The sequence below is a fragment of the Sinocyclocheilus anshuiensis genome, unplaced genomic scaffold, assembly GCF_001515605.1.
Source record: "Sinocyclocheilus anshuiensis isolate Anshui unplaced genomic scaffold, SAMN03320099.WGS_v1.1 scaffold283, whole genome shotgun sequence".
Taxonomy (NCBI): Eukaryota; Metazoa; Chordata; class Actinopteri; order Cypriniformes; family Cyprinidae; genus Sinocyclocheilus; species Sinocyclocheilus anshuiensis.
The window spans coordinates 1,632,084-1,643,278 of NW_015549605.1; the positions used below are offsets into that span (position 1 = coordinate 1,632,084).

General features: G+C 35.7%; 1 protein-coding gene and 1 pseudogene across 1 annotated transcript in view; both read left to right on the plus strand.

Moving 5' to 3' along the window:
* Nucleotides 1-4,762, plus strand: part of LOC107658728 (patatin-like phospholipase domain-containing protein 2) — a 7,044-nt gene extending 2,282 nt beyond the window's left edge. Inside the window, exons 3-8 of the mRNA XM_016447382.1 lie at nucleotides 227-436; nucleotides 1,683-1,743; nucleotides 2,322-2,522; nucleotides 2,808-2,940; nucleotides 3,325-3,432; nucleotides 4,096-4,762. Coding sequence (XP_016302868.1) covers nucleotides 227-436; nucleotides 1,683-1,743; nucleotides 2,322-2,522; nucleotides 2,808-2,940; nucleotides 3,325-3,432; nucleotides 4,096-4,357 — 975 coding nt within the window. The 3' untranslated portion in view covers nucleotides 4,358-4,762. The remainder of the gene's footprint in view (nucleotides 1-226; nucleotides 437-1,682; nucleotides 1,744-2,321; nucleotides 2,523-2,807; nucleotides 2,941-3,324; nucleotides 3,433-4,095) is intronic.
* An 814-nt stretch (nucleotides 4,763-5,576) lies between these two features.
* Nucleotides 5,577-11,195, plus strand: part of LOC107658729 (tubulin--tyrosine ligase-like protein 12) — a 23,830-nt pseudogene continuing 18,211 nt past the window's right edge.

The window sequence follows — 11,195 nt, forward strand, 5'->3', positions numbered from 1 at the left end:
ATATATATATATATATATATATTTATATATTATTTTAAATAAATATTATACATTTAATATTTAAATATTACTAATGAAAAAAGTGGGTCATTAAAAATAAAAATAGTGGTTCTACAATTTATATTTATTATTTTATTGTTCAAACTTGAAAAGAACAGTAGAAGAGATTCTTTTATATACATTTTTTTTTTTTACATATACATATCGCTCACTTCTTTCTCATCAGCGTTATGTGGATGGTGGGATGAGTGATAATCTGCCCCAGTCCGAGTTGAAGAACACCATCACCGTTTCTCCATTCTCAGGAGAGAGTGACATCTGTCCAAAAGACAATTCCACCAGCTTCCACGAACTGCGTTTCACAAACACCAGCATACAAGTCAATCTAGACAACATGTACAGACTGAGCAAAGCACTGTTTCCCCCAGAGCCTAAAGTAAGAACACCAAACACACACACACACACATGCTTAAGTGAAGTAAGAGTGGTATGCATGAGCTGCAGTGCAGTTACACAATCACTGTCTGTATTCAGCCTTTAAAAAACATGCAGTTAAATGCTGGTCTGTCCTTAAGCCCTCTGATGCACAGAGAGATCCAGGCAGATGAAGTCTTTCGGTAAAATTGTAATTTATTGAACACATAATTATAAATTATAACAATTACATGTGATAATCATAATGAAAAAATTCAAATTAAAGAAAAGGTTTAAAAATGAACACGAAATCCAAACTGAGTATATTCTGCTAAAATTTCTAAGAGAGTAATACAATCTAAGTGTAATAATCTTCAGAAGTCAAAAGACAAAGGCCTTTTGAGCATGTGATGTGAGCAGAAGCAAAGAAGCTGCTGCCTGAAAAGCCAATTGGAGATATATATATATTAGACTTACATCCTCTTACAGCATAAAAATATATTTATGTTTGATCAAAGGAATTTATCATTTTTCCATCATCCTATAAACATATTTTAATCATAACAAGATGTACCTTTATATGTCAAATGTTAAAAGAAAATACTACGTCAATGGAATATGAGTATAAATGAAATTAATAGTAATAAAAGAGAATAAATGAATAATACTTGAGTATATGAGTAACATAAGACAGTAATATGAATATAATGTGGAGTAACAATGATAGAATCATAAAGAGTAACTTTCATCCTTTTAACTTGTTGTGATCATTTCTTTCATTGATTTTAAATGAGTTAAGTATAGTAAGAAAATCCCTATAGTGTTTGACCTACCGTATTTAATTGGAGTCACTCATTTTCATAATTATCTAAGCGTTATTTAACCCTCATGATGTGTTTTCATTTTTTTGTCCAGTCATATAATATGTCTTACTGATCAGAGCTTATGCACCTCAGTTTTTGAGTAAACATTGGCAAAATTATCCACAAATAATGCTTTTTTTACTCAAAAACCAAAGTGAATAAGCTCAGATCAATGAGGCCTATGAGCAATCAGTTCCAAAAAGACTTACAAACCTGTGCTAATTGAACGAAAACAAGTTGACAAAAAGATTGAATCTTAGATGTGGTGGTAATATAGCATAATAAGAAATTTACAAGCAATTTTTAAAAGGCCGGTCATTTCTGACCAGGAAGCTCAACACAGCACAATAACTAATTAAATCATATCTTATCACACAATGAAATGTCTGTGCATGTGATTGGCAGGTGCTGGCAGAAATGTGTCAAAGCGGGTATAAAGACGCCCTCCGATTTCTCCAGGAAAACAGTGAGTGCTCTTTATCTCTCGTGTCACTTTATCTCTAATGTTCGTTTATGCGTTATGCCAAATGTGACCCTGGACCACAAAACCAGTCATAAGGGTCAATTTTCTGAAATTGAGATTTATACATCATCCGAAAGCTGAATAAATAAGCTTTCCATTGATGTATGGCTTGCTATACTTATTTGTTACTTACTTGCTATACTTATTTATATACTATATTTGGCCGAGATACAACTATCTGAAAATCTGGAATCTGAGGGTGCAAAAAAATCAAAATACTGAGAAAATCGCCTTTAAAGTTGTCCAAATGAAGCTCTTAGCAATGCATATTACTAATCAAAAATTAAGTTTTGATATGTTTACAGCAAGAAATTTACAAAATATCTTCGTGGAACATGATCTTTATTTAATATCCTAATGATTTTTGGCATAAAAGAAAAATGTATAATTTTGGCCCATACAATGTATTTTTGGCTATTGCTAAAAATATACACCAGCGACTTAAGACTGGTTTTGTGCTCCAGGGTCACAAATATGATATGTGCTGCGGTTTAGAAGATAATGGTGATGTCTCTTTATAGATTTGCTACAGGCGGCATGTCCAAGAGCAGACGTGGCTTTGATTCAGACCACGCCTACCTGCTGCTGTCCAGGCAATAGGAATTCAGTCGTGACAGAAACCACAAAAGAGTGGGTGCTGCGGAGACTCCGCCTCTTGAGAAAACACCACTGGTGGTTGGACGAACAACTTGTCAATAACCTGCCAACCCCCATTAAGAAAGGTAGAGTAAAGGTTTTTGCACACTGAGTCCGAAATTTTCGCACGTTAAAAAATAAATACAACCTCACGTTGTGTCAATCACGTTTACACACTGCCTCCGAAACTTTCATCCGTCATAAAATAATTTGGATCAGGTTAGATTTTCTGCGTTTTCGCATCCGTAACAAGCATTTTGATAGGAAAGGATGACAAATACGAAAATACTTAGAGTTTACTTTATACTTAAATGTACTTTTAAAGCTGAAGAATGTTAACTTCATACTGTACTATGTGCATGTGTTTGCAGTTTTTTGCGATGCCTGCAGAGAAAAGCACGGCCTGCTGGCACAAGTGTCTGGTTTCCTACCGTTACGTGTAGCGTCCTACTTGCTGATGCCGTACACGCTGCCAGTGGAATCAGCGTACTCTGCAGCTCAGAGGTCAATATCATCATTTAACATTGTTTACTAATCAGAACAGAATTATTCTATTAATTGCACTTTTAATACACTACCATTCAAAAGTTTGGGGTCAGTAATGTTTTTAAATGTAACTTTAAATCCTTCTGATTAGCAAGGTTGCATTAAATTGATTAAAAGTGACAGTGAAGACATTTGTAATGTTACAAATATTGATTAACATTAATATTTCAAATATTGATATTTCAAATAAATGCTGTTTGTTTGAACTTTCTATTCATCAAGGAATCCTGAAAAAATTCATTACGGTTTGCAGAAATATTAAGCAACACGTCTTTAAATATTTGTGTGAATGTCACAAATGTTGTATCCAGACAAGTTTTTAATTTCGGTTGTGTTTGAAAGGTTTTGGGAATGGATCCCAGAAGTCCCTGCAGATGTGCGCTGGCTTGCTGAGGCAGCAGGCGGTGTTTATAGACTGGCATGGAAAGGTGCAGCACCAGAGACAAGCAGGTAAAATCCCTCAGGAATTATTGAAGGCGACTATTAAAGGAGTAGTGAACAAAAAATTAAAATATGCTGAAAATGTACTCTCCCTCTGGCCATCCAAGATTTAGTTGAGTTTGTTTCTTCATCAGAACAGATTTGGGGAAGTTTAGCATTACATCACTTGCTCACCTATGGACCCTCTGCAGTGAATGGGTGCCGTCAAAATGAGAGTCCAAACAGCTGATAAAAACATTTACATTTAGTCATTTAGCAGACGCTTTTATCCAAAGCGACTTACAAATGATGACAATAGAAGCAATCAAAACCAACAAAAGAGCAATAATATGTAAGTAGTACTATATTAGCCTAACATAGTACACGTAGCAAGGTTATTATATTATATAAAAACATCTCAATAATCAGCAAATAATCCAAACAGTCCATCAATTAAATATGCTCAGATCAGATGTTTTTAACTCTCATTCTGATGGCACCCACAATTTAATTCAATGCTGAAAATCTAGATGTAGGAATTAAAAATTTTAATCACTCCAGGTTCATTAATTTATAGATTGGCATAGATATATGAAAGATAAGTTATACCTAGAGTCTAATAAGCAATAAGAGATCAATGTTTTTCCACAAAACAGCCAAAATGTCTTGAATGTCTTCTTGTTTATTTTGCAGTGGCGTCCCTTTGACAAGATGTGTGAGTGAACCACCAATGGTAGATTTACAAATGCCTGTCTCAAACTACAACGAGCACATACCTCATTCTGCCAGCAACCTTGATAGTTTCAACTGGACTTTTCCGGATTACTTCAACGCAGCTTCCTCTGTCGACCCACGGGACAGTCCCATCAACGACACCAGCACCTCCCCTAGGCAGATGTGCTTTTTTGTTGGCTCAGAGAAGCAAATGGACCAATGCAGGATCTTTTCAGCTTAGTACAATATATACTGTGCCTGATTGCCCTGGTCATGTCATGCTGCAAATTTGAGCAGTTGGAGAGACGAGCTTGGCTTGTTAAACGCTCTGGAATCCAGCGTCGAGAGTAAATATACATGACATGTCAAACACTCCTCCTGTGACATTTTGGACATTATCCAAAAGTGCCTTTCTTCTCCATTCAGAACCAAAGCTGTGTTTGATCTGTTGTGTCAGCCTGTACCTTGTGTTTTGCTGATAATTGACGCTGTTTGTATGTCAGAGTTTACTTTGCAGTTGGTGCCAGTACTTCTCTGAGATTTCAAAATACTTGACATGAGCCATACAAGGCCATACCACGGAGGTGTACAATCAAATAAAGAGTCTGAGGCCATGCATCTTGCATTTGGTTTCATATAACATGCATTATAGAGTCTGTTCATCTTCCTTTCTCAGCCCCTCACAGCTCTTTCTTGGCAAACAGTGACATTTTTAACGCAAAATGGTAATGGAAATTTTAAAATACATAAGTACATGATATAATGTATTTATATGTTGTATAACAAGAGAAGACCGTTTTAGAAGACAAATATATTTCAGTAATGATATGTTTGCATGGAAAACTTTTGATATGCTGTGCAATAAACTAAGAATGTGCACATTTATAGTTAATTAAATACAGCTGTTTATTTCACTTTCAAGTGATTTGATGATCTGTAAATATCATAAGCAAAGGACCTTTACAAAAAGCTACGCGGATTCATGAAATACTTCATTCTGATTGATCAATCGCAGCACTGACTGAGGTGAAATATTGTCCCTAGTGACCGTTACTACTTTAACTCCGCGTCTCGTATCAATCCGCGGTCTCTTTTTAGCTAAAAGACGGTTACAGAGTGCAATAAAAAAATAGTCTCGGGTGAGTTTAGTATTGATTTTTATACATAGTCTGAGCATAAAACATTTTATATATAAACAGAAACTCAGGTGTCTCCAGTTAACGCAAGAAAAAAACATAGACCGGAGGAACAACGAACCAGTAACTTAGGTCACGACGAGGATGGGAGAAAATAAGGTTAGATAAATGCTGATTTGTAGCTAAATATTTAACTAATTTGATAAATCTAAAGTAATATTATTGTGGTGTTGGTCTTGTTTTCTACATTGTATGGAATATTTTTATTTCCAGAAGCTAATCTACTAGTACAATAATAAATTAATTTGTGTATCCAGAAAGTTAATGGCTCTAAGTAAGTTACATTATGCTTTACACAATATAATTCAGAGCAACTAGAAAGAGTAATACATTAATTTTATACTGTCTCCCATTGTTTTGAGTTGTCAGAAAGAAAACTATCAAAGATGCAGAACGGTAATGTGAACGGAGAAGAGGATGAAGAGTATCAGCTCTTCCTCTCTCAGCACAGTCCTGCACAGTGACCAGAGAAAATGGCCTGCAGGCTGCTGATCCCACCAGGTGAGGGCAGCAGTGAGCCATTAGGCAGGCAGTCAAGTGATCTTATTGGGAGCATTTGGGGTTTGTGATGATAAAAGGATAAAGGAAAAATATCTGATACATATATATAGGATTTCTGACGTTCACTAGGGAATTTTTGGGATAATAAAGAGGAAGGTCAAGGTACGTTGAAGATCCTTACTGGGGACTGCAGATAGAGAGGAAACACGAGTGGCTAAATATGCACTAAAATAAATATATGTGGTTAACAGATGACTTTCTCATCAATGTGATAGAAACTCATCTGACATCGTTTGGGTGAGCTATTCATTTGTAAAAAAAAATATTGTACCTGTTTTTTAGGGTAATGTACAGTAAGATCAGTAAACTTTTTACACTTTCATAAAAATAGGCTAATTCTCATACTATTTTAGTTATTTAGGTTTTAAGTTGGTACCTTTTTAAATGTTCCGTTTGTGCAAAACGCAGTGTAAAATTTGTATGTACATATCAATGATTCTACTGTCTTTCTCATGGGTGCAATAAATAACCTTTTTAAGTTTTTTAAAAGAGCAAATTAAAAATGTTGTCAAACGTTTTAGCTATTTCGCCTAGCCCTATCCTGTAATAAAGATGATAACACACACACAACTACATCATTGCTTTCTTAAGGTTGAAGGCCTGAGACTGTAACTAGGCTCTAAAAGATAAGATAAGATAAGATACTTTTCACATAATCTGAGTGTTAGACAACACTTTTTATTTTCTGGTGCTTATATAATTAATATATGTAAAGGTGAGGTGGATATTGGAAATAAACACCTTCAATTGCTGTTATTGTTATTTTTAATATTTTATTTACTATTTAATTTACTAAAACCCATGGCCTTGTATTTGCTAGCACCATGCTCAACTGTTTGAGCATCAGGAACTTTTGGTTTTGTTGATTTTGTAAATGCATTTTTCTCTCTTTTGGTTTGTAGTGTGTTTCTTGTAGATCACGCCTGGACGTATAGGGTGGAAAGCACCCGGCAGCAGCTGCTGGAGATTCCTGGACTGCTGATCCGGATGGCCAGTCTGATGGGTTTGCCTTTTCACGGAGAGGCACCTGATCCGGACGTCGTGGAAATACAACATGTTCAGCTTTCCCAGGGGGTAAGAGAAGGAGAAGGAGAAATTTCTATTTAAGGAATAGTTCACCCCAAAATGAATATTTGTTGAAAATGTACTCACTGTCAGGCCACCCAAGATGTAAATGAGTTTGTTTCTTCATCAGAACACGTGGAGAATTTTAGCATTACATCACTTGCTCGCCTATGGTCTATGGATCCTCTGCAGTGAATGGGTGCCGTCAGAATGAGAGTCCAAACAGCTGATAAAAACATCACAATAATCCACAAGTAATACACACAACTCCAGTCCATCAATTAATGTCTTGTGAAGTGAAAAGCTGTATGTTTGTAATGAACAGATTCATCAAGGCATTTCTGACTTCAAACTGTTGCTTCCGTCTAAAATGCAGTCTTTTATCCATAATATTGCTTTCTTAAGTGAAAAAGTCATCTCATCCATACTAGGACAGAAATATGCACATATTATAAGTGACAACAGTCCAAAATATTTCTCAACAAATATATCAGTGGATTTTGATGTGAGAGGACAGCAGGGGGTGGACTTTTTTCCCTGGGGGAAGTGTTATTATTGATTATGTACTGCTATATTAGCCAAAAGCGACGGTTTCAAGTTAAAATGCTGTAACAATGGTCGTTTCTTACAAACACACACTGGAATCTTGTGGATTATTGTGATGTTTTTATCAGCTGTTTGGACTCTCATTCTGACGGCACCCATTCACTGCAGAGCTGAGCAAGTGATGTAATGCTACATTTCTCCAAATCTGTTCTGATGAAGAAACTCCTCTACATCTTAGGTGGTAAGAGTCTTAAGTAAATTTTCATTAAATTTTCGTCTTTGTGTTCTGTGTGCATTCTGAGATATGTTGCTGCAGTCTGCAGAAGAAAAGGTGCCTGTGTGGAACATCATGGATGAATTTGTATCTCGGGTTCAGCATTCTTCCCAGCCGACTTGCTGTATGGCTCCTCTGTTCTACACTCCACAACAGATCGCTTACTCAGTGCTGTGGCCACTACAAGACCTGGAGAATGGAGGTATGCTAGCATACACAAAAATATGCGTAACAAAGCAAGAAGTAATTTTCAGCACATCGCAACTTTCAGGTACTTTTTAATATAAATGTTGTGAAAATGAAATGTTGTGAAAGGACAGATATCAAACACAGACACCCTGAATACACTACCCAGAATATATTGTAGGGGAATTTACAGTTAAAACCCAAAGACCAGGTTTGATGAATGAAGACCAGGAGTCAGAGATGCAATCAATTGAAGAAAAAATTACAGAAGAAAATAGTTTGCAGTTTCATCAGCAGAAGTCAGCTTCAATTATACTCTTAATAGAGGCCACTAAATACATCATTACATACTGTAGGTAAAAAGGATACTGATTGGTCAAATCATAGAAAAGCAAGCAAAATCTTAACAGATATATATAGTTAATAAAGCATATCTCTGAAGGTTATTTAGGTGACAAGCGATTAGAGGTTACAATCAACCAATGTTCCCTCTAATATTGTTTTCTTGCTGAGCAAAGCTTCTCTCTGTTGGGCAAACATTTCAGCCACCTGAGCAAAAACATTGTTTATACAAGACCTGCACAGCGCACACACAAAAAAAGTGCATAACTTTTAACTTTAATGTGCTATTTATAGTTGATTTGACCCTTAATGTAACTAAATGATGCACATTTATGGGGCTAGAACTGAGCAAAAACATTGTTTATACAAGACCTGCACAGTGCACACACAAAAAAAGTGCGTAACTTTTAACTTTAATGTGCTATTTATAGTTGATTTGACCCTTAATGTAACTAAATGATGCACATTTATGGGGCTAGAATTGTTGCATTATTCCAAATAAATAGATTATGATCCACAAATAAATGTAAAGTGATTAAAAAAATTAAACATATTGACAAATAGATAGAATGAGATCCACAAATAAATCTTTGACTTTCACAAACATGAATTCATTTCACAAAAAATAAAATAAATGAGATTTGCAAATAAAAGACGTTTACAAATATCTTTTTATGTCACAAGCACAGCTTTGCCTTGCATTCATTTGTGAATCACGTCGTGTGCATTTGTAGATCGCTGCACACATCTGTGCATTTTGAAACATTTCTAGCGTCAAGACACTGACAGCCCACAAATGCGTGGACTCCACCCACTGACTACTCAAGCCAATCAGATAACAGCCTCACTTCGCTCACCAATCAAAGCATGTTCTCGCGTTAACTAGTCACGTTTCGCTGTACAGTCAGGGCGGGAGCAGATTCATTTTGCACCCATTTAAGGAACTGCATTCTATGGACTCTTCGTTAGTGATGGGAAGTTCGGTTCTTTTCCGCGAACCGGTTCTTTCGGACAGTTCGATTCAATAAACCGGTTGAAAAAACCGGTTCACCGGTTCTTTTACGCTCGACGTAATGACGTCATTGGCGATGACGTAATGGCGTTGTCTATCGCGGGCTTAACACATTCAAATATAAAGTCAGTAATCATAACATCAGTCAATTAAAACATCATTATAATCTGATACGTTTCTTACAATTTGGATTTTTGTATCTAAAGCATCAACACATATACAGGCAGTGATCTGCAAACTAGGATGTTTTACAGTTATGACGTCAATAAATTAGTCTTCATCAGCGCAGAAACTATGCTCCACTTACTATGTATAATCCATTACGGTTTATTTGTAATTAAGTAAATTTACGTTTCGCCGGATTGCCCTTCATTCAAGTCTTCGGTTTACCCGCGCTCATAACATTAGCACAGAATCAGTTGTCCAAAAGAACCAGTTCGGTTCAGACGTGCTGTGTCAGTCATAGTAGGCAATCTGTTCAGTAGCTTCACGCTGAATCGCGCATGCGCAGTATCATCAGCTCATCGGTTCTCAAATCGGACGTGTCCGAAAGAAACGGTTCTAGGTTCAGTATACTGGTGATCCGAAAACCGATGCAACCGGTTCTTGACTCAAGAACGAGAACCGCTCCAGCAGTGGGCGTGTACGTTCATTATCCGGCTTGCTGCACAGATGCTGCTCTGCTCGTGTTCATCTCTTCACAGCAGTTCAGTCAGTGTACTGTTTGAGTAAATTAATTACTCCGGGATATTGGTTTATTTCGAATCAGAGGGAGTGTCAGCCACGTTTAAAAAGTGAATAACTTAAGTAATTTGTGGATTAATGCTTACACTTTTCAACGATTCAGTCCGATTTGGTGAACTGGTTCAACCGGTTCACTAAGAAGAACCGGTTAAATCGAAAGATTCGTTCGCGATCCGGACATCACTAGCGTGATCGTGTTTTAACCAATAAATATCTCATCTTACATTTATATGCATTTATATTCAACACACCTGCACCAAATTTAAAAGAAGAACCCAGGTGTATATTTTCATCAAACAATGGCAACTTTGTAATACTTGTATTTTTTGTTTTTGAAAATATTATTTATAATGCTTCATACAAAGTTAGATCCACATAGCTACTCATATACATCATTTAACACTAGAACCACCACAAGGTAACATTTACCCATGGCTGTTTTTCAAATGTACATAATAGATTTTCAATAAAATATACAGGTCTCCCAGTCATTGATTTTTACTAAAATTGTGTTATTTACAATCCTCTGTTGTTAAAAAAAGTAATTATTAAATTATTAAAAATTAATTATTAATTTGTTTTGCAATTTTTATCATTTCTTGTTTGCTACTGTGTTGATATTTATTCTAGTCTGCCCATTTCCTGAAAAAATCTGAACTATGATGTAATGAATAAAACAATTTTTATGAATACCCCAAGTTTATTGGTGTTGTTCTCTTATTCAGATTATAAATTACATAACTAAACAAATTAATTATTAATTAGGTGAAACTGTGCGCTTGATTTTGTTGTTGTATCATACATCCTATATGCAGTGGTGCGGTGAATTATTATTGCTCATTATATTCTATTTAGGCTATTTTAGTCATTTAAATAGCATAGGTTATCTTAAAACATTTTATTATAATATTACACCACCCAAATATGTATTTATTTCCTTGTAATTCTCAGTGTCATTGCAGGCTGGTTTATATTCACAAAAGTGATTAGTGTAGCCTGCTTTAAATAGCTGTGAACTTTGAACAACAGGACAAAAACATAGTTAATGACTAAAAATAATAATTTTAGGACTCTAGATATACTTTATGAAGACAGACAGACAGACAGACACACACACACACACACACACACACACACACACACACACACACAC